Genomic DNA, 22,948 nt, shown 5'->3' with positions numbered 1-22,948 from the left:
CCTAAAGAGTAGCTACGTGTAACTGTAGCTTTTGGTTGACATTTCTTCACAAAATAAAACATTTCGAAACGTAAAAAATTAACTGAAAAATTAGAACAAGAAAAGAAAAAGTAATAAAACCAACAAAATCCTATATGACCAAATTATTTTGTAAATAAATTTAATTAAATTAGTTTAATAATTTATTAGCAGAATAAAAATAATTAAAAAATGTATAAAAAAATAAAAAACTTAATTAAACTTAATTATAAAAATAATTTACTCATCTAATATTTCTCCAAAACAAATAACTTTAAATTACAGAAAATGATATCTAATAATAAAAAAATAACATGAGGTGGCGAGCGTTGGGTACACACGTGATAAGGTGTGGCGACGAGCGAATGGTTTTTTTATTTTATTTTATTTTATTTTTTATATAAAAATTATAGAAAATTTTTTGAGTTCCTCAATTATTCATAAAAAAAAAAGTCACCAAAAAAAATTATTCAAAAAAAAAAGTTTTCTTATTTTACTATATTTCATTACTTGAAATTATTAGTCTCGGGGGTTTTCAGGAGAAGGAAGGTGTGAGATCTGATTGCAGTTTCCGAACCGAAGAAGTCACTGTTTTTCCGAGGTTTTCAGTTTCCCGAAGCAAAAAGTTGTGCTTTTTACATGCATGTTCCATGGTTGATTGCTTTGTGAGTTGGTGAAGGGGTTGGAAATTTTTGAGGACTAACTTCAATGATGATGATGATGATTATTATTCTGTGCTTGTTTGCTTGAGTTGTTTACTGTTTTCTGCATCAGGTTACCGTTTCTTGTTTAATTTGCTTTGTCGTTGAGCTGAAAATTCAGGCATTGAAGTGAACTTTGATCGCTTGAACTGAAATACAATTCGTGGGTTTTTGTTTTCTATGGCGGTGGTAGCCACTATTGGCCTCTTCCCTTTGCTCCAGAACTGAATCTGAACTTCTGAACCAGTCTATATGGTAATTACTTACTATTTGTTCATCTTAATGATGAATTGAGAAGATGCAGATTTCAGTGTTGCAATTTGTTTTTTAAGTGATGTTAAGGTTTTGGGTTTAGTGAACTGAGGAATTGCGGGAATTGGGAATTGGGGGATTGATTGTTGATCTTTATGGATGCTATTGCTGCAACAATTTACCGAACTGATCAAAACCGTTATGTGTTTATTACTATTATTCAATTGTTCTCTGATCTAGCGTTGAATTTTAGCACGTTGCAGCGTTATCAGTGGTGTTCATGTATATATTGCTTTTGTTTTGACTTGATTGCCATCTCTGAATAAATCGCTTTTCCTCTAAGTAGTATCTAATTATGGAATATCTGGCTATCAGTTGGTTATATTCTGCTTTTTACAATTCATGATTTGGTGCATATTAATAATTAATGTAAGGTGGTTGTTTTGTTTTCCTTCCATTTCAGTTTCTGAAGAACTTGTGTTTTTGTTTATATGCACATGTTTCTCTCTAGCATCATGGGCCGAGGTACATGGAATATTTACAAGACTGGCTAATGAGGGACTCAATGAGTTGGCTCAGGCGGAATCACAGTCGATGGGTACCCCTGACAAGAAAATATCTGATCTTGTTGACGTAGTTAGGTCTTGGATCCCTCGAAGGGCTGAACCACCAAATGTGTCGAGGGACTTCTGGATGCCCGATCAGAGTTGTAGGGTATGCTATGAATGTGATTCACAATTTACTATATTCAACCGCAGGCATCATTGTAGAATATGTGGCCGAGTTTTCTGTGCAAAGTGCACTGCTAATTCTGTTCCTGCACTGTCGGATGAGTCAAAAAGTGGCCGCGAAGATTGGGATAGGATTAGGGTATGTAATTATTGCTTTAAACAATGGGAGCAGGGTTTAGCAACGGTTGATAATGTCACTCCGGTCACCCCTTGTCTCAGCCCGTCCCCATCTGCGACAAGCTTGGTCAGCACTAAGTCCAGTTCCACCTGTCATAGTAGCAGTAGCACTGTTGGCTCAACTCCTTACTCAACTGGACCTTACCAGCGTGTGCCTTATATTTCACCTCAATCTTCCCCCATGGATCTGTTAACGGATCGGCAGGAAAATTTGAATCCTGATAGGTGTACAAATCCCTCTGGTGCCGTAGGGGATTTGGCTTCTAACCAATTTGGCTATTGCTTCAACAGGTATCTTTTTTCAACACTGGTTCATTTGTATTTTGGATTGTCTTTCTGCTCTTAAGTTGAGGGTTAATTTATGTCCTCACATTTCTCATGCATATATATTGAGCAAGAATTCTTCCTTATTGGGACTCAGGAATCTGATTTGATATAGAGGAGTGAGTGTTGCTAAGATGTATTCTTGTGTGTGCATATGGCTATTGATTTTATATTGATGTGCAAAAAAAGTTTTGATGAGGTTCTGTGTAGGTTTCTTGAACCAAAATAGGGGAAAGAGAGGAAGAGAGAGAGAGAGAGAGAGAAGGGGGGGGGGTGTTGATGGCTACCTTTCCACATTAGATCTTAATGTTATTTAAAGGCTCTGGTTAATTGACGAATTCAATAATATATTTGGCTAGTGCATCAAACTATCATCGTGCATCTGGTGTTTTATCCGATATTTAATTGTTTCTGTTCTTAATGTTATTTGTATGTTGATTGTTCTGAGCCAGGAGTGATGATGATGATGATGATTATGTTGCCTATCATTCTGATACAGAGTCAAGGCATTATTCTCATGCCAATGACTATGAGGATCCAATTAACATTCATGGGATTGATCATGTGTATGAACCTCATGAAATGCATCATAATGGAGATAACGTTGAGGCAAAAAGTTTGAGTTGCGCAACGTCACCTTCGGATCTTGATCTTGTAGGCATAGATGGGATCCAAGAACCTGGGAAGGCTGATCAGCACGATCATGTGGAAGGATGCATATCACCTCCGTATAATGAGGCAAGTAATAATATTGAGCCTGTAGATTTTGAGAATAATGGACTTCTTTGGCTCCCTCCTGAGCCAGAAGATGAAGAGGATGATAGAGAAGCTGTTCCTTTTGATGATGATGAAGATGATGGTACTACTACCACTGGAGAATGGGGATATCTGCAATCCTCTGTTAGCTTTGGCTCTGGAGAATATCGTAGCAGAGATAAATCAGGTGAGGAGCATAGGAAGGCCTTGAAGACAGTAGTGGAGGGGCATTTTAGAGCTCTGGTAGCTCAGCTTTTGCAGGTGGAAAACATACCTAGTTATGATGAAAATGGCAAAGATAGTTGGTTGGATATAATTACAGCTTTGTCATGGGAAGCTGCTACACTTCTGAAGCCTGATATGAGCAGGGGTGGAGGTATGGATCCTGGTGGATATGTAAAGGTCAAATGCATAGCCTGTGGACACCGAAATGAAAGGTAAGACTAAAGAGAAATGAATGATGGACTGGTCATAAAACTAATGATTTCTTCCAAGAGTTTGAGTTGTAACTAAAAGAAGTAAATTGAGAACGAACATTGTAATGTTAGTGTGATATTATAATTCTCCCACTAGAGATGGAAAAAGAAAATACAAAAATAAACTACATGCATATATTTTCTGTTTCTATTTTATAGGGATATTGGTAGTAGTGTAATACAAATCTGTGAGGTTTTTCTTTCTATTTTTATCATACAAAATTTATTTTATGTTTTCTCTTAGGAGGCTGATGAATTGAAGTGTGTCGTGTGAGTATATTTATTGTATTTTATTATCTGTCTCTGCATATTCTTGATGTTCAATTTTTGTCTTTACAGCATGGTGGTTAAAGGAGTTGTTTGCAAGAAGAATGTGGCCCATCGTCGAATGACGTCAAAATTTGATAAACCACGTTTTCTTATACTTGGAGGAGCTTTGGAGTATCAGCGAATCTCTAACCAGCTATCAAGTGTGGATACTTTGTTACAGCAGGTTCTCTCCACCCAACTATCTCTTAAGACTTAATAGTTACACAAATATTCATGGATAAAAATGCACTTGACAACTGTGTGTAGTGTTATCTGTTATTGGTGCTTATGTATGAAAATTTTCCTTTTTATGTGATCTCAATTTCTGACCTTACCAAGCATACTAAGTCGTCTTTCTTTCATCTTGTTTCTATTATAATACAAGTTCTGAGTTTCGTGGTCTTTTTATTCTTCTGCAGGAAATGGACCATTTGAAGATGGCAGTTGCAAAGATTGGTGCTCATCACCCAAATGTGCTTTTGGTAGAGAAGTCAGTATCTCGTTATGCTCAAGAATACCTTCTTGCTAAAGACATATCACTTGTTTTGAATATTAAAAAACCACTTTTAGAGCGTATTGCCCGTTGCACTGGGGCACAGATTGTCCCTTCAATTGATCATCTAACATCCCAAAAGGTGGGTTATTGTGAAGCATTCCATGTTGACAAATTTTTTGAGGAGCATGGTAGTGCTGGGCAATGTGGAAAAAAATCAACAAAAACTTTGATGTTCTTTGAGGGTTGCCCAAAACCTCTGGGTTGCACTGTAAGTTCTATAACCTGAAATATTTTTAGACATGATTCAATTTTAGTATTACATATGTTCACAATGCACATAGGAACTGAAGTGCTGTTAGACCTATATTCAAAACTTTTGGCTGATAGATCCCCAATCCCTTACTAACACTTCCACAATGTGAAGAAAAGCAGACAACATAGTTAACAACTGCAAGAAGGAAACTTCTTCTGTAATTTATGTTACTCAGGCATGAATGATTTCCTTTGTAAATTGCAATCAAACATTATTTTGTTTAATCATTTTAAAAGATTGAATGATCATGGTGAAGGGAACCAAAATAATGTAGCAATATAGCAAATTGGTTTGACATAATTAGTCCAGAATAATTATTGATGAAGAAAGGTTATTTGTTTGCTTCGCTTTTTTTTTATTTCTTTATTTATTTATTTTGCTTGTGTGTGTGTGTGTGTGTTGGTGTTTTGAAGATCTTGCTCAGGGGTGCTAGTGGGGATGAGTTGAAGAAGGTGAAACATGTGGTCCAATATGGAGTCTTTGCAGCCTATCATCTGGCGCTGGAGACATCTTTTCTGGCTGATGAAGGTGCTTCACCTCTAGAGTTTCCCTTGAAATCTCCAATAACCGTGGCATTACCAGATAAACCATCTTGTATTGAAAGATCAATTTCTACTATTCCTGGATATTCTATTCTCACTCCTAGAGAGCATCAGGGAGCTGAACCCATTAAAATACCAAATTCTAATTATGGCCTCAGAATTGAGAAGACCCTGTCTACCTGTAGCAGTTTCATTGAAAAACCACTGATGGGTGACTCGGTTCACACACATGAAGTCTCTGGCAATGCCTTCCAACCAGCTGAGGAGACTGCATCTTCCTATTGCAGTGGTTTCCTCCCTAATTATTCTTCCAAGGCGGGTGATAATCAACACCCCAAAGATTTCTCTCAATACAGACAAGAGAAGAGAAGGGAAACCATGTTGAACAATGATCTTACTTCAGATTCTTTTGGCACCTTGGAGCCTTCAGGGTCAGTTGGAGATAACCAGATCAAAGCTACAGCATCGTCTGCATGTCTGGGATGTAACCCTGAGCCACTTTATGGAAAACATGATAATAATAACAGAATCTATGATGACATGATACCTTCAAAAGAGGATTTTCCTCCCTCAACTTCAGATCATCAGAGTATCTTGGTCTTCTTATCAACACGTTGTGTGTGGAAAGGAACTGTTTGCGAAAGGTCCCATCTTGTACGAATTAAATACTATGGAAGTTCTGATAAGCCTTTGGGACGATTTTTAAGAGATCAGCTATTTGATCAGGTGTTTGTTCTTACCAATTCTTTTCCTTTATAAATTTCGTCACAAATGGTTGACCTATGATTCCAACTGATTTACATTTCCTTGTAGAGTTACATTTGCCGCTCGTGTGACATGCCATCTGAAGCTCATGTTCATTGTTATACTCACCGACAAGGGAGCCTGACCATCTCTGTTAAGAAACTATCTGAGTTTCCTTTACCAGGTGAACGTGAAGGTAAAATATGGATGTGGCATAGGTGCTTGAAATGTCCTCGTGTAAATGGTTTCCCTCCTGCTACACGAAGAGTAGTTATGTCTGATGCAGCGTGGGGCTTATCCTTTGGGAAGTTTTTGGAGTTGAGTTTTTCAAATCATGCAGCAGCAAGCAGGGTTGCAAGTTGTGGTCATTCTCTGCACAGAGACTGTTTAAGATTCTATGGGTATGCTTACTCTATCTAAATTGAATCTATCCGATGTCTGTTTTCCAATTTGAAATCATGATTTCAAGTGTAATCTTCTTGCAAGGAAGTAGTGACTTCCTTCTTCCAAATGCCAGCTGGCATTGATGAGAGTCTAAACCAAACAGGTTGAAAGTAGGTATGTTGGGAGATTTTAACGAGCAAGAGTGTGCTGAACTTGGTATGCTTACAATGTTCTGTGGTTTTGTTTAATCATATGTCACATTCTCATTCAATAAAGTGGGCATTAGAAAACCATGAAAATATGATTGCTGGATACACCCCTTATTTTTTACTTGTATGCTCAAATTTCTTTTGTGGTTAATCACGGAATAAAAATTTGAGCCAGTTATTTATTAAGCTCAAGCATATGTAAGAGTAAACTACTCTTAATCTTGCATTTCTGTACTGATTAAACAAACAGTTCTTTTGAGAAATGCACTTCCTTCTCTTGATTGAAGTACTTTATGTGCCCAATAAAATTGAGTACATTTGCATCAAACTTTTGGTTGTTTTGTTGAATCATTGTCTTTAAATGCAGTTTTGGGAAGATGGTTGCCTGCTTTCGCTATGCTTCTATTGACCTCCATTCTGTTTATCTTCCCCCACCTAAACTTGAATTCAACTATGATAATCAGGACTGGCTAAAGAGAGAAGCAATTGAGGTTGGTATGCTAATCGTAGTTGAGATATTGCATTCGGTTCTGGGTTCTCCTGTACTGATGAGATTATTGATCTTAACCACCAGGTTCAGAACAGGGCTGAAGTACTGTTTAGTGAAGTGCGTAATGTATTACATCAACTTTTAGAGAAGGTCTCAGATACTGGGCTGCGGGTGGGAGGAAATAGAGTTTCAGATGTTAAGCATCTAGTTTCTGAACTTAAAGAGATGGTGCAGAAAGAGAGAGAAGAATTAGAGGTTGGTTGTTTGATTTTAATAAGAAAAAAAGGAAAAACAAAAGAAAAAAAGAAAAGAAAAAACAAAACATAACAAAAACAAGAAGAAAGCAAAGGGAAAAAGGTTCCCTGATGATTTTAATAAGAAATTTCAACCAGATTCTATTTTCCTAATTTGTTATAATTATTATTACTATATATCTATCCCTCCACTTATGATGTGTTCTAAGAGCTTTCTAAAAAAAAAGAATTGGTGTTTTTCTACAAAATATGTACTTTGTCCTGAATATATCAGTATTGGTGTTGGCTCATTTAACACTTGTAGATTTTCTTTGACTAAGATGATAGTTTGCTTATATTTGATTTCCAATTATAATGCTGGATTACTTAGGACTTGTTACAAAAGTTGGTGCATAAAGAGGTCAAAGCTGGCCAGCCTGTGGTTGATATTCTAGAGCTCAATAAATTACGCAGACATATCCTCCTCCTTTCACTTGTTTGGGACCAGCGCCTGATATATGCATCTAGAATAAATTTTCTAGGAGATCCCAGGAATTCCTGTCAGAGAGAGAAGTCAATTGGTTCTAGGGAGAAGGTTGTAGAGGCAGATGGAGCTGCCAGGCCAGCAAGAGGTCATAGCAGTTTTGATTCCTCTGTTTTGGAATCAAAACCTGATGGAAGCCATAATTTGGAAAATGCTAGCAACCTTAGCACGTCTGGTGAAGTGACTAACGGTGGGGAGATGGGTAAAGACACTACTCATGACAAGGTTAATCTCTCACTCTCTGCTGGTGCAAATGTCAATGATAAATCTGAGTCCCCAGAGATTGGAGGATCTGTACGGAGGGCTTTGTCAGAGGGAGAATTTCCTATTATGGGTAATTTGTCCGATACCCTTGATGCTGCATGGACTGGTGAAACTCACCCAATAAATGGTTCTTCACCTCCTGATTCAGCTATGATGGTTCATTCACCTGAGGCAACTTTAGTGGCAGCAAAATCAAATTGTGAGAACTATACTGCTGATAATGACTCTAAATTGCTTTCAAAGGGGCTTGATACTAGATGGCCTGGGATGCCTTTTGCCAACCTCTTTAGTTCAATCAACAAAACTTCTGCGTTCAACAGTCAGAAGCTTGTTGATTACAACCCAGTCCACATTTTATCATTTCGAGAGTTGGAGCGCCAGAATGGAGCCAGACTGCTTCTTCATGCCGGTATAAATGATGCCATAGTGGCTGTATATGATGATGAACCTACTAGTATCATATCATATGTGCTTATGTCAATCGATTATCATGTCCAAATGTCTGAATCTGACAAAGCTAAAGACAGTGCTGACAGTTCAGTTTCATTGCCACTTTTTGATACAACCAGTCTACTTTCTCTTAGCTCTTTTGATGAGTCAATTGCTAGTAGCTACAGGAGTTTTGGGTCCTCTGATGAGAGCATGTTGTCCACTGCTGGATCTCAGAGTTTGCTGGTTGGTGACCCACTCTTATACACCAAAGATTTGCATGCCAGGGTGTCTTTTAGTGATGATAGCAACTCCCTTGCAAAGGTGAAATATACAGTTACTTGTTACTTTGCAAAGAGATTTGAGGCCCTGAGAAGAACATGTTGCCCTTCTGAGACAGATTTCGTGAGGTCCCTTAGTCGTTGCAAGAAGTGGGGGGCCCAAGGAGGAAAGAGCAATGTTTTCTTTGCAAAAACCCTGGATGATAGATTTATAATCAAGCAGGTTACAAAGACAGAGCTTGAGTCATTCATCAAGTTTGCACCAGCATATTTTAAGTACTTATCTGAGTCAATCAGTACTGGAAGTCCAACTTGCCTTGCAAAAATCTTGGGCATTTATCAGGTACATTTTCTTTTAAAATTTGCTTTAATTTTGATATATAGAATTTTTTACTAATAACATTTTCACGTATTTCAAGTTGTAGAGAAATTGTTATTGATGAAGTGCTTGTGTACTTTTTAGTCATAGCCATAAATGAGTGCATCATAGATATGGAACAACCATTTTTATACTAGTGTGTCTGTTTTCATTGAGTACACTTGCACTTTGAAGGTAACATCAAAGCACCTCAAAGGGGGGAAGGAAACTAAAATGGATGTCTTGGTTATGGAAAATCTCCTCTATAGGCGTAACATTAGACGGCTTTATGATCTCAAAGGTTCGTCTCGATCACGGTACAATCCAGATACAACTGGAAGCAATAAAGTCCTGCTGGATCAGAATCTAATTGAATCTATGCCAACGTCTCCAATATTTGTTGGGAACAAGGCAAAACGGTTGCTTGAGAGGGCTGTGTGGAATGACACTGCATTCCTTGCGGTATGTCTAACTGCTCTTATTTTCATTATTCACACTGTAGAATTATACTGCACCTTTGTGGGTTATTTTGCCACATACCATCAATCTCCCCACCCCACCCTGCCCCGCCACCAAAGAGGAAAAGAAAAGAAAATCACATCCATGTAACAGTAACATGCTGCAAGCACTTGCAAGCTACTCTCTATTTGTTTTACTATATATTATTCTTTGGTAATATAATGTTGGTATTTGTTGCAGTCAATATATGTGATGGACTACTCATTGCTGGTTGGTGTGGATGAGGATAAACATGAGCTGGTTTTAGGCATAATTGATTTCATGAGACAGTATACATGGGACAAGCACCTTGAAACTTGGGTCAAGACCTCAGGCATTCTCGGTGGACCTAAGAACACTTCTCCAACTGTTATATCACCTCAGCAGTACAAGAAACGGTTTAGGAAAGCCATGAGTGCATATTTTCTCATGGTGCCAGATCAATGGTCTCCTCCGGATTTGCATCCAGGTGGGTCCCAGTCTGAATTTTGTGATGAAAATTCATGAGGTGCTGCCCCGCATTTGGCGCATTCTGGTTAAAATTTGAAGCCTGTAAATGCTAAAGATTCCACCTTTCACCTGTTGTCTTCTCTGTCTATTCCCTCATTCATATACACAATATTCTATGCTGCATTATTGCGTTATCATGATAAATGCAGCTGTTACTTTGAGTCCCTTGAAAGACATGGCAGGTGCACCACCGTCAGTAACCAGATTGTTACAGTGGGTATGGTGGATAATATCCACCGATGTCAATTGTACAGTGAATTTTTCTTTCCTTTTTTCCTCCCCTCAATTGTTATATCATTATCATGTATTTTTAATCTCAAATCTCATGTTATCAAATTTTGGTTTACAAGCGTTATCATAACCTTTTTTTAGGGCTTCTTATATTACACTAATCTTGTGTATTAACATTTTCCCGTTTTGTGAAATATTATTAGAATTAATTCAAAAGAACTACAAGGATTAGAAAACTAGTGTTTATAAAATAATATATCTTTAAAATATGAAGACACCTACTAAAATGGAGGCCAATGAAGCACCTATAAATAAAAGACGAAAAAGTTTCAGATTTTAATCTGTTGAGTTTGGTGTTATGCCTCTCGACAAATCTTGTGCATAAGTATGCCCAGAGATGGATATTAGTTGTTCTCAACCATTTTGACAGTTGTTTTCATTAAACTTCAGTAATTATGAATTTTTAAGACATTACAAAAATCAAAACCAGGTTTGACAGAATCTAAATATTCCAAAGCAAAGTATGTAATATATGCGCGCGCACAGGCATCAGCAATTTTGCTTCACTTTCACATCTACGTGTTAAAAGGTAGACCAAAGTAGTCTCTCAATTGAGCTAATTACACTTTGTAATTTATAAACTTGCCACAAGCTCTTTTAAGAATTTGTTATTCTCTAGTTTCACTTATTTTACAGTAATAACTTCGAATTCACTTACTTCTATAACAATAATTTTTTATTCTTCTTTTTCAATCTATGTTCTTTATGTTGCAATCTCCCAATGGATACCACTAATTATATTTCTACCGATAGAAATTACGGTTGTTTTAAACATCCATTTTCTAGTTATACATGTTTTATTTGATGAATCATTTTATCTACTACTCAAGTTAGATACAGATGTAAGTAAGTGTAAGCAATTCAACTATGGTGGTATTTCCTTCAAGGTTTAATTATGTTCCTAGTTTTTATATTTTTATTAAATTTTTAATTAGATCTTTATAGTTTAAAAGTTTAATAATTGAATCTCTATATTAGATAAAATTTATAATTAAATTCTTATTAATTATTATTTAAAAAAAATACAATAATACTAAAATTTTGCTCTTAGAATATTCTCTAATCCATCTTATATCAAATACAAAAACGAATATTCCAAAAAATATTTGTATTATTTAGCAAAAAATAGTTAAAAAGGACCTAATTAAAATTTATCTAATATAAGATTTAATGGTCGGAATTGGATCCTTTTAATTTTTTTCTCACGACTTGAGGGGATAAAATATGATTTTTTACCATACATTTTATAGGTGAGACCAAAAGAAAACATTAAAAGGTTAAAAATCACACTTCATACTCTTAACTGAAAAAAACGAGAAGATTCATTCCTACCAAAAAGTGTTGTTCGTATTAAAATAATTCTTCCTACTAATTACTAAATATCATTTTAACTTAACCAATTCTAAGTTTGAATATTAAATATCATCTACTAATAAATATCGACAAAGACTTCATAATTGGATACTTAGAGCTTGTGTGTTGAATTTTTGGGAAATGATAATATTAGATGAAAAGATATATTATTATTATTATTTTATTATTTTGTTTTTGAATAACTCAGTCTGTAATTCCAGAACATAAGAGTAAAAATATTTATTTTATGAGCAAATAGTTAAATAAAAGTGAAATAAGCTAAATAACAAAAATATTGTCTTAAAATAATTAAAATTTGAAGGAAAACAAAGTGATTTTACTGTTGGTTGTTAAAATTCTAGGAGTCGTCTAATTGGCATTTTAAAAAATAAAAATAATTGATCCACATTTTCGTGATATCTTGAAAAATCCTTAAATTTATTTTTTCACGTTTTCTTTGCATTACACAGACGTCTAGTTAAAAACCATTCTAGGAGCACAGAATCGACTGCAACATACATATATAGATCAGCAAGAACTTACTTAGAACTTTATATAGAATGATTGAAATTGGAGAAGTGTCGTTTCCCCTTCCCGCGAGGACGTTACAAATATTGTTCTTTGTACCTTACACATGACAGAACTTAAAGCTCCTGAAACATATGACCCATTTTTTTAAACAGTCACGCAGATCCAAGACCAACTTTGTCTTACAAAAATAACACTGGCGACAATATGCTGGAAAAAAATGTGGTTGGTTGCTAACTAACGAAAAAATTGTACTACAAAAGAATGTCAACCGGTATATATGTTTAAAAAAAAATTGCACAAGATCCTCTGGCAAGAAGGCGAATCTGCTGCCTCTTGCTAATAATTTTACAAAATTATCTAGAATGTAATAATAATATAATTTAGAGAAGATTATCTAGCTCAGTTTGCAGTTCCTGTATGGATTTTAGATTAATAATCTTGATCTCTTCAGTCGCGTATTCTGCTTGTAAGAGGGACTGTACTTGCGTATGTGCTTCAATAATATTTGTCCTACACGAAGATATGAGAAATAACAGCATTTAAAGATTGGTCAGATTCATGCATATCTAAAGGATGTTAACAAAGTTTAAAACACAAACCTGTCAAATCCATATATAAAAAAACAACCAAGAATAAGCATAACTGTTATTCTAAATCACATCAAATCTTACTTTATTGGCTTGAAAAGTATTGTTCTTGTTGATGGATTTTGCAAATAAAGCTTCATCTTTTCTATTACCCCTGGCAGTTGCTCGTGAATAGCTGTCCTGACCTATTAGAAGAGCACAGAACAACAATTATGACGGATAAATACTCATATTTCTCAAAAATAAATAAATAAATAACAAGATTCACAAACTTCGACGGAAAAAAACATCACATCTATCCATAAGTAGGTAGTTTGGAAAAATAAACACACGATTCAGAAACCAGTATAACATTAACAATGAATAAAGAAAATACAAAACTCTGATGACAAACCTTCTGAGCTAGTTCGGCGACCTTATCTGGGGTAGCGAAAGCCTGATCCTTTAGAGGTTTGGTCATAACTGAATCAAGCTTTGGATTTTGACCACCTGAAGATAATGCAACTTTAACTGCTGTAACCTACAAAAACAAAATTGGTTGATTTCTAGAAGCAGTATTTTATAAACAATAATACCAAATGAAAAATGTAGTTAATGACCACGACGTGAAGTTTTCAATATTTACATATATATTGGAATAATTCTAAGAAATGTTTACAAAGTGCCTTCAAATAAATGCGATGAATCTTTTAAAAGTTCATGAGCTGACAATTGAAATAACTTGGTTACTGACACAAACCTTTGTAACAAATGATAGCAAAGGATCCACAACTAACTTAGTGACTGACATGATGAACTCCTCACAGGTGGCTTTAAGGCTTTTCTCCAACTCCTGAAATGGAAAATAGATAAGTCTAAATATATTATGCATCATATGAAGTAACACAAAGTGATTCAGAGACCAATGTGACAGAGGAATAAAGGGATGTTATATGTAGTCTATATTTATAGGGCTTGATACTTGATAGACTCCCTTTAAGTCCAAGGTTAATATGTAGTTTTAGGGGTTGATATACTCCCTTTATGTCCTCATCTTTTCTGACAATTACATCTTTGCTGGTTTAACTATAACAAGGAATGAAATAATTATATTCGGGGACCAAGTTACGGAACATAAGGATGGTCATGGTTGATTAATATTTCAAAGTTTGTTATATAATTTGACATGAGGATAACGTAACAAACTAAGAATGGATGACCAAAACATCAAGAAGAGATTTGCATTACAAATCATTCAACAAACAATTTTAGGTCCACGGTTACTAACCTTCTTGGTGTCAATTTGGTTTTCCAAAACCCTAGGAGACAATGTCCTCGCCAATGAAGTTGATCTTGACCACTCAAATATTGAAGCTTGACCTCTCAAGAGTCTTTGTAGATGCTCCTGAACCATACAGTGTATTCACATGTAAATTAGAGTATCCTTTAACATACTATATCAGTGATACGAAAATTAAATCAGCGACCAAAAAAGCAAATTATGTTTTGGTGATGACAGTAATATTTGCAGGCAAACCAATAGCAGAGAGAATTTTCATAAGTCCTATACTGACTTTGAATTATGTAAACTGACGTGAATTAAGTTCTTCCTTTTTCTTCACTAAATAAAAAGAAATATCAAACATGGAAATGGGAGTGCAAACTGGACAAGCACTTGAACAAAGAGAACAAAGATATTGCACTCAGCTTAGAATGCATACTACTACTTTAAGAAACACTAACCAGGACGTGAGAGAAATCAAGCTCCTTCTGTGTGACTGAAAATTCAATATTGAAAGGTGCAATCTGGAACACAAAAAATGATTACTCAAATTATATAACCTCCCAAGTGTTTATAGTAAATATTCAATATTACCTGCTCCCTTAAAATTAAAAGATGCTTTATTAAGAAGAGCTGTCCGTCCATTTGAGATGATCTCTTTGCAACTAATTTACTTGCTTTCTGTGGTAGACAAGATGAAGCACCAATTATCAACAAAGCTAATATTGGAAGGACAGTCATCAAATCCAAATAATCAATGATAAAAAGAAAGCATGTCTTTTATATAGATAATGAGAAATACTTCCTTTGTAACATCTATATTTATATTTCACATTCAACCATAATCATGATATTACACTGCATAGCTCATTTTTGCCTTACCTGAATAGAAGTTGAGCAAACTTCCACTGCTTCCTGTTTGGAATAACAAAAACTGATCATGAGTAAACATTTAATTAAATAGAAAACAATTACACAAGACAAACAGATTAAACATACTATACCTGCGCTAAACCTGTAAAAACTTCTGACTCTAAACATTGATACAACTTTGAAAGACATGATATAGTTTTCTCTAGCGGTGGATACCATGTCTTAAATATGTCTGGGTTGTCATCCGCCTGCAAATTTAAAGCAAATTGTAAAATAGGGAATACAAAATAGAATTGCATCCTGGAATATATGGCAATTTTCTAAGAGTGACTACAGGAAAACATTACACAATAACCACAAAACAGAAGTTGAAATATCCAGTACACGGTGAAATAAGAACTATGCTACACCACAAATACAAGTGTAGCATGCATGTGAATGCTACAAGGAAATGACATGTTCTTGAATTATTAACAGCCCTCATTCGATACCTAAAAGAAACTTATCATATCGAATAAGGGATTCTGGGAAGAATAGCCTGCTTCACCCACCATAGGGTGAAAACTGACAAAAAAATCTAGCATTCCTTGGCATCATATTTAATATAGCATAAGTCATCTCAGTTTCCAGTTCCGAAAAGGTAACGTTATAGCAGAAGAAAAATTTATTTAAAAAAAATAAAAGAAAAAAAAAGAAATCATCAAATAACAAAGTAATCAACAAAGGCAGCAATAAACACCAAAAAATCATAACATAAAATTTGTCTAATCAGCATTATTACAAGAAAATCAGCATACAATAGTAAGCAATACCAAGAAGCATTAACAGATAACTTATCTATAATCAAGCAAAAAAAAGAAATTAGAGGTAAAGGCACTTTACAGGATTGATCTCAGATGTACTTTCAGCAGATCTCTTCAGCTTTTCAGGGTAGTCCAAGTCCTCTTTAGATGGTATGTAATTCGCAATCTATAAATTTATCCCAAAAAGAGGTTTCCCAAAATCAAGATATAAGAAAAGAAACTATCATAAAACCACATCAAGGGTAAAAATATGGTGATCCAGAAAGTTATCAACTCACAAGAAAAAATAAATAGTAATATATGGTTGGCAATCATTTACTTCAGTAATCTAGGTATGCCTGGAAGTACTTTAAACCCTAGACATGCAACATGTGATTTGTGGATATCCATGCTACGATTTCATATTGTACATGGTTGTAGATATTTATATGCTTTGTTGAACCAATAAATCAAGACATGATTAACTAAAAGCCAACTAGGTAAACAGAGAAAAACATTGTGGTTGAAAACCTCAACACAGTCAGATTACCAGACCCTTCATTTGTGAAACAAAACCAAGAGCTTTTACCAATTAACGAGGGCAAAAAGGGTTCAATTTCTTTCACAAAAGGGGGGAAAGTATGAAAGACTGAAATATAGTATATGAATGAAATTGGCACAATTCAACATTTAACATTGAGTACCTCATCATGGATATGAGTTCGAGCACGGAAAGTCAGTCGCTCATGTACATCTGCTAAAATTCTCTCAAATGTAGGACGAAGGCCAGCTAGGGATTCGCTCTTCCTACTAGGCTGTTCCCCCAGGACCTCCACTTTAAGTATATCAACAAGTTCACAAAGAAAGTCGATATTTGTTTCATGAACAAGTTTCGGACGCAGTGTGTCATACAAATATGTTGACCTGCAAGCAAAATTGATCAAACCATGAGAATGATAGACGCATACTCGTTTGCTAAAAGTATGGAAATTTTTCTTTTGAAGAATAACATTCACAAATAATGAAAAGAACAAATAAAGAGAAATATAGGATCATATATAAGATGAGAGGCATCAACAACCTCAGCAAGGCTTATTTTTGTTTTTATTATATGTATTGTATCAAATTGGCTCAGTTTCCTAAATAAAAGGGAAAAAAAATCATCATTTTGTGGATGAGTATTACTCTTTCATTGACCACAAGAAGGAAATCCAAAAAGAACTAGAACACGCAATCACCGCTACTTGCGCATGTACATGCGCAGAGCATTTCCCAAGACCCTGCTCATAAGAAATGTTTCAGAATACTATAGAAAGCGTGTAATATTGCTGAATATGAAAACACAAAGGATCCCTTACTCTCCTTCACCTTCTATTATACTCTTCTAACTAACTCCCTCCTAATTAAGGCCCATTAATCAGAGGCCCGGTGTACAATCGCCCATAGCAAGATATCCTGCACTAGTATTATTCTTACATACAGAAGGAGTATCTTACAAAGGATCCATTAATGGAGCTAAACTTGAAATATCCTTTGAAGAAGCTGGAAAAAAATGATCAAAGAGCTGGTGCTCAAGTTGACAGACCTGCACTTCAAATTACAACTATTAAGCCCTTCAGCCATAACAATAAGAGGCAAGTAACATCATTTAAATTTTCACGTTTATCATAACATATAAATAGAATAGTTGCAAGAACTTTTTTCTTTCCCCTGCTGACAATATGTATGCTTTGTATGATATTACATGCTCAGTTCAAAACAGTAAACAATTTGCAATGTTAAGCATAATCCATCTAAAATTTAAAAGATAGAGTCCTCTAGCCCAAATAAAAAGCTTTAGGTCTCTTAACCCCCTGAATTGGACTTCCTACCTTAAATAATCCATCTGAAAGTTCAAGTTCCTTTTAAGGTTAAATCCTTTATTTGGACACCTGTACTTGAGAGAATAAACACCATTATCATGCTGAAGATTCGTAAGGCGTAGGGTACTTATTTGCTTAATGTGTGTGTTACGTCTACAAAAGGAATCAGTTCCACAAATTTGTTTTTGCACTGTCATGTGGCTAACTTTTTATGAGTTACTTTGTTCGTTATCCATGGTAAGCATTGAATTGCCCTAAAACCTTGGATCAGTTCCAGTCAACTAATTTTGCTGGAGCCAAATCATAGTGGCAATATGCAAAATCTATGCAAGAGTTTGATTCATTTGGTTGAAACATAACTATCATATCTTCGATGGCTAATTCTCGAACAACCAGGTTTTGCATGATAAAATTAGCTGTTTGATCACCACTTGGTGTAAAATACAACATTTTAAGCAAAGTTTCTCTCTCGGTCATAACTTCTTTTATAAACTCTCAAAATGTTGAGAGATTAGAAAGCTTGATCTCTTTGTACTCTTCCACTCTTCATCACTTCATCCAAATAAAAAATTTCTTTAATCAAAAAAAGATTTGAAACTTTTATAAAGAAACATATTTTATTATTATAAAAAGAATCTTTTTTTGAAAGTTATCTTCTCAAAAAACTGCCTCCAGAATGCACTTCTCCATTTTTATTGTCTCCGCCCTCATTTTTACCCTTGATTGCTTGCGTTGGTGTGTGGTGCTACTTTTTAGCACCATTTACAGGCAACCTAAATACTTAGAATATATGAAAATTGCCTTCTCTATGAACAACACAGAAAACCAATGACCAAAAGGCCATAGAAAAACATAATGACATTACCTGTAGGAGATATGCACATCCTGATCTAGTCAATGATGGCAAGGACTCTTTCTTGGAAAACTCTGATATCCGCCGATGAACAATATTTCTTATCTGTAAGGAATAAAATAAAAAATCTTGCAATCAGTTGACCCAATAAAATGATTTTTTTTTTTCCTGTTGGTGGGGAGCACAAACAATTTATAAAGATGTATCTTCTCACCAACGAGAGGCGTTGCTCACAGTACAATTTGTGGCATTCTGCCAGCATTTGACCATATTCCTTCCTTGAAGACCTGCTTTCAATTTCTTCAAGTAGTGTCTTAAGCTGCAAAAGTTACAATTTTTCATTGGATGTACAAATAACTAGCTATCTACTTCGAAAAGGCGCATTTGTTACAGATGACCATCTACCATATGTTCAATCCATATATTTATTTTCAGAGAGTGAGAGAGAGGTTTACCTCACTTGCTGCTGCCTTGAAGCGAACATATATTACAGATGCCTCTACTCCCTCAGAGATGGATGCTTTGCCACCCCCACTTCCACGTATTGATTCCTGGACCTGATGTGAGGGTATATATCAACTTTCCTTACCATCAAATTCTAAATATTTATGTCCTTAGAGAATGCATATGTATAATCCTTACCTGAGAAGAGGCACCTTTAAGAACAGCCAATACATGGGAGCGCATCATGCCAAGTGCTCTGGACTATAAAAAAAAAAAACAAAATTTTCAAATCATTCAAAGCTGCGCATACAAATATGAGATATAGCAGGAGTTTGAACCATAGAAAGAAGGACAAAAGTGGCACATACTGTTTGCTAAAGTTACCTAACAATTCATATAAATAAATTTAAATACCTGAAGTTGTCTAAATTTAAGCAAGTAAACACTGGATTCTGCATACTGTGGGTTGCTTTCAACATACCTTCAATATGGGTTAAAAAAAAAAGCCAATGATCACATACAATGTTCAATTACAAAAAGCAGATAAAGCTCCCGTTATTATCACCTAGTGACATAATATAACCTGAATATGCCAATATAACAACATACAAGAATTAAACTGGATATTTACTCACGAGATGCATTCATCAAGCCTTTTGAGAAGTGGGAGAAAGTTCTCATTTCCAACATTCATGTTTGGAGAATAAAAATTCGTAGCAACCTGCAGAGAAGAATTTAAACAAGCCAAATAATCACTTGTAGAATCAATAAAAATTTGCAGCTTTGCAATGCCTTCACAACTATGCTAAAACAGCAGCATTAAGAGCTGTTTGATAACTCATAGCAGTAACACCAACAAAGTTATCATTACAATTTACATCAATTAAGTGTTTTAGTACAAATAACATCCCTACCAAAAATGATAAAAGTCTAATATGCCAATAAAAAAGGCAAGATTGAAGCAATAAATGTATGACATAGAAATAATAAATGCAAGGGGTGCTAATCATCTGCAGCATATAATATATCTGAAATCCACAGCACAATTTTCTGTTAGCCCAATCCATTAAAACAATGAAAGGAAAAATTTGAAAATTGTCCAACCTAGACATACATATGAAATTTATTTTACAGTGTTTGAAAAAACTAAGGTAGAAAATTCCTCCTTAATTACATGCTCTGTGGGAAATCATTAGTACTTGCACTCATAGTTGCACTGTCATAATATCTACCATAATGGCACCATCCTATGTATATGCCTATGTATTTTGAATATACTATTATATTATCATAATCAATCTCTTCAAAGAGTAATATCCTATTATATCAATAGATAAAAAAACAGATAAGATGGAGAAAAAATCTAAGAAAAGCTCCAGTCAAGCCAGCAGTCAAACCTTACATTCTCCAGTTCGTCAAAGTAGTTGAGTTTACTACGAAGTGCATCCGCAAAATCAATTAGTCTTTGCTTCTCTTGTACCTGTAATCGGAAAAAATACAACAGAAAATCAGTTATTTCAGCTAAAGAAGAAACAAAGGTGGCTGAGTCAAAAACTAAATCATTCTCAACCTCCCACTAGGGATAACAGATACAAAGAATTCACCTATCCTCAGCTGAAATTTTTAAAATGGAATATACAGAAAAATGTAGCAAAGCAACCTAAACTCTCCAACTTCCAACCTTGCATTAACTGAATTTCTTATTTATTAGTTTGATATACACATGAACCTATACCCCACCAGCTGGCAATATTTTCAAAGTAATAAGAGATTACAGCAACCAATTCTTATTAGAAAATAAAAAATCAGATTGGGTGATAAGCAACGAAACCATACCAGTCTATCACATGCATCATGAAGCGTTTTAGTCTTTGTAGCTACTGCCTGATGCTGCAATTGTAGCTCATTGAATAAGTCTAGGGTGTCATCAACCTGCATGAGTTCAAGAAGTACAAATGGGAAACTGTAAGAAAAGAACAGTCAAAAAATTAGATTGCTACAACTAACCCACCAACCATAACCATGTTATATATAAATCACCTGTTGGAGAATATCATCACATGTTTGTATCCGCTCCGTTAGAGTGTTCACATAATGTTGATATTTCTCTTCTGTCTACAAACGGATAACAGAATAAATTTAAGTTGCACTCCACAACCAAAATTTTAACAACTGCAATTTCAAGAGATCACCACACTAACCTCTGATTTCATGGCAGATTCAAGATCCGTAAACCATTTGTAAAACTGCAGCAATAGAGGATATCAACAATTATTTCAATAATCACCGGTTAACAGGCAAAACCATAGAATCAGATGACGATAAGGTGGGTAAGGTACTTGATTGGTGTTGACCATAACAGTCTGAACAGCACCATTATCATCGAACGAGCTATCCTTGGTTTTAACCGTCAAGGCAGTGTCTTGCACCGACGCATTCTCCTGAGCCTACGTAAATTCAATTTATTAGATGTTGTGAATCAGAAAACAAGAGTTGATGGTCGATGAGAAAAGCTTCTGATTGTAGTAGAAGTAGTAAGGGGGCATTACCAGCTTGAGAGGGAGGGGTCGTTCAGAAACGGCATGAGAGAGGGATATAATGGCGGCTTGTTGATGTTCTGTCAAAGGCGCATTCTGGGGAAAAAAAATAAGGGAGCTACTCAAATGAAGATGCAAAAAACATCTTTTTATGAAGATGCTTTGTATAAAAGTGTGATTTATTGATTTGGCCACACTTTAAATAAAAACAACACTTTTATAACATATCAAAATCTAACCCTACACTCCATCATCTAAGGGTCAAAAAGAAAAATCATCACATGAAGATAATTATAATATCTTCATGGGAGTACCCACCAAAAAATAATTACATACACACACACACATCAAATTCCAACTTAGCATACGGAATTAGATCAGTGAGCACAAGGATGCAGATCTGGTGGATTTGGGAAGAGAATGGGATGAAGTGATGTTAGTGGATGGTTGAAGACAAGATCTACAAGACTGGAGAGAGAAAGAGAGAGAGTAGAGAGAGAAACCTGTTCCCAAGTGGAAGCGAAGTTGTAACCTCTGGAAAAGGCAGCTGAACTGGGAAGGCTTTGAGGTGGACCTCTGCTTCCCATTTCCTCTTTTTCCTTCTTCCTTCTTCCTTCTCCTTTACCTTCTTCCCCTTCACCTTGCTCTCTCTCTCTCTGCTTCCTTACGATAACGTAACACCTGAACCCGCTGAAACGACCAGGTTAGCCTCTTTGTCTTGTGCCGTTGTGCGTTGTGCCTCTAAGCAAACGCTGCGTTTTATTTATCATTCTATTTCTTTTCCTTTTTTTTTTTTCATTTTTTGGAGGGGGGTTTTGTGCGTTTTTGTTTGGGCCTAAGGTGGGGTCTGGCACTCTGGCTTCTTTTTTTTTTTTGTACATTTATTTATTTTTTAATTTTAATTTATAAAATTTGTATGGGTCTTTTTGCTTTTGTCAAACCAAAGTTGGATCCGTCTGAAAATGAAAATTAACGGGCCAGAACAAAATCGAAAATAAATCATCTCAATTTTTTTTAACAATTAAGAGAATAAATTGTGATCTCCTATTATTAATTTTATAAATATAACTAAAAATAAATATAAAAAAAAAATAAAGAGTTAGAGATTACACTCTTAAATTTTTTTAACAATTTGAGAAGATCTATTACCAACAAAACCTGCAGCAAGGATAAGAAAAAGCCTATCTTCCGTTTTAATGTGTCTGAAATTTGCTTATGTATGACAGTCAATAATTAAACACGTTTACTTTCAAGGTGTGTTCACGATGAACGGTTCGAGATTAGGCACCGAGTAAGGTTAGAATTAGAGTTGTAGTTGGTAATTCAGGATTGTGTTAAGTGAGATTAGTAAAAATAATTTAGAGTTTTTGAATAATTTTTTAAAATTTAAATATTTTTGTCAATTGAATCTATCTTTCGTAGATATAATGTCAATTTTTTTTTAATAAGTAGAGTTATCAACAACTAAATTTTTCATAATAAAAAATAGTTGTTTATTTTAAAATAAAAAATAAATCAAGTCTTTTGTTAGTATG

At 35.0% G+C, this 22,948-nt stretch overlaps 2 protein-coding genes across 9 annotated transcripts; one reads left to right on the top strand and one right to left on the bottom strand.

Moving 5' to 3' along the window:
- The first annotated feature begins 299 nt into the window (after positions 1-299).
- On the top strand, positions 300-10,486 carry LOC112740745 (1-phosphatidylinositol-3-phosphate 5-kinase FAB1B). Of its 7 annotated transcripts, none has more exons than XM_029291908.2 (13): positions 388-683; positions 793-974; positions 1,435-2,170; positions 2,656-3,396; positions 3,775-3,928; positions 4,164-4,508; positions 4,967-5,821; positions 5,909-6,240; positions 6,800-6,923; positions 7,007-7,177; positions 7,547-9,016; positions 9,227-9,493; positions 9,731-10,486. In XM_029291908.2, exons 3-13 carry the CDS (start codon positions 1,566-1,568, stop codon positions 10,034-10,036), a joined length of 5,370 nt encoding a protein of 1,789 aa, XP_029147741.1. In that variant the 5' UTR covers positions 388-683; positions 793-974; positions 1,435-1,565; the 3' UTR covers positions 10,037-10,486. The 7 variants fall into 7 exon arrangements, with proteins under 7 accessions (XP_025645126.1, XP_029147741.1, XP_025645127.1 ...); XM_025789343.3 differs by having other exon boundaries at positions 442-619; XM_072215330.1 differs by having other exon boundaries at positions 451-619; positions 1,483-2,170.
- A 1,721-nt stretch (positions 10,487-12,207) lies between these two features.
- On the bottom strand, positions 12,208-22,200 carry LOC112740741 (conserved oligomeric Golgi complex subunit 3). Of its 2 annotated transcripts, XM_072215328.1 has the most exons (26): positions 21,917-22,145; positions 21,746-21,813; positions 21,426-21,531; positions 21,216-21,323; positions 21,078-21,122; positions 20,917-20,991; positions 20,713-20,808; positions 20,279-20,356; positions 19,512-19,597; positions 19,291-19,357; positions 19,075-19,137; positions 18,888-18,989; positions 18,647-18,751; positions 18,445-18,537; positions 17,214-17,302; positions 16,422-16,641; positions 15,818-15,904; positions 15,067-15,183; positions 14,945-14,977; positions 14,657-14,743; positions 14,524-14,586; positions 14,069-14,185; positions 13,541-13,633; positions 13,196-13,321; positions 12,886-12,986; positions 12,208-12,724 (listed from the first exon to the last, which is right to left on the bottom strand). In XM_072215328.1, exons 1-26 carry the CDS (start codon positions 21,998-22,000, stop codon positions 12,595-12,597), a joined length of 2,439 nt encoding a protein of 812 aa, XP_072071429.1. In that variant the 5' UTR covers positions 22,001-22,145; the 3' UTR covers positions 12,208-12,594. The 2 variants fall into 2 exon arrangements, with proteins under 2 accessions (XP_072071429.1, XP_025645120.1); XM_025789335.3 differs by lacking the exon at positions 21,746-21,813 and having other exon boundaries at positions 21,426-21,509; positions 21,917-22,200.
- Between the last annotated feature and the right edge of the window lie 748 nt (positions 22,201-22,948).

The sequence above is a fragment of the Arachis hypogaea genome, chromosome 14 (assembly GCF_003086295.3).
Source record: "Arachis hypogaea cultivar Tifrunner chromosome 14, arahy.Tifrunner.gnm2.J5K5, whole genome shotgun sequence".
NCBI lineage: Eukaryota > Viridiplantae > Streptophyta > Magnoliopsida > Fabales > Fabaceae > Arachis > Arachis hypogaea.
This window is presented reverse-complemented; position numbering and strand designations above follow the sequence as displayed.

What these genes read in the sequence shown, in the direction of transcription:
- LOC112740745 (XM_025789341.3), top strand. Translation starts at nt 1,566, where the DNA reads ATGGGTACCCCTGACAAGAAAATATCTGATCTTGTTGACGTAGTTAGG. An exon ending in TTTGGCTATTGCTTCAACAG is followed by an intron (nt 2,171 to 2,655) that starts GTATCTTTTTTC and finishes GTTCTGAGCCAG; the next exon opens with GAGTGATGATGATGATGATG. An exon ending in AAGAGAGAGAAGAATTAGAG is followed by an intron (nt 7,178 to 7,546) that starts GTTGGTTGTTTG and finishes TGGATTACTTAG; the next exon opens with GACTTGTTACAAAAGTTGGT.
- LOC112740741 (XM_072215328.1), bottom strand. Translation starts at nt 22,000, where the DNA reads ATGGGAAGCAGAGGTCCACCTCAAAGCCTTCCCAGTTCAGCTGCCTTT. An exon ending in ATGATGCATGTGATAGACTG is followed by an intron (nt 20,357 to 20,712) that starts GTATGGTTTCGT and finishes TTCCGATTACAG; the next exon opens with GTACAAGAGAAGCAAAGACT. An exon ending in GAACTCATATCCATGATGAG is followed by an intron (nt 15,905 to 16,421) that starts GTACTCAATGTT and finishes ATAAATTTATAG; the next exon opens with ATTGCGAATTACATACCATC.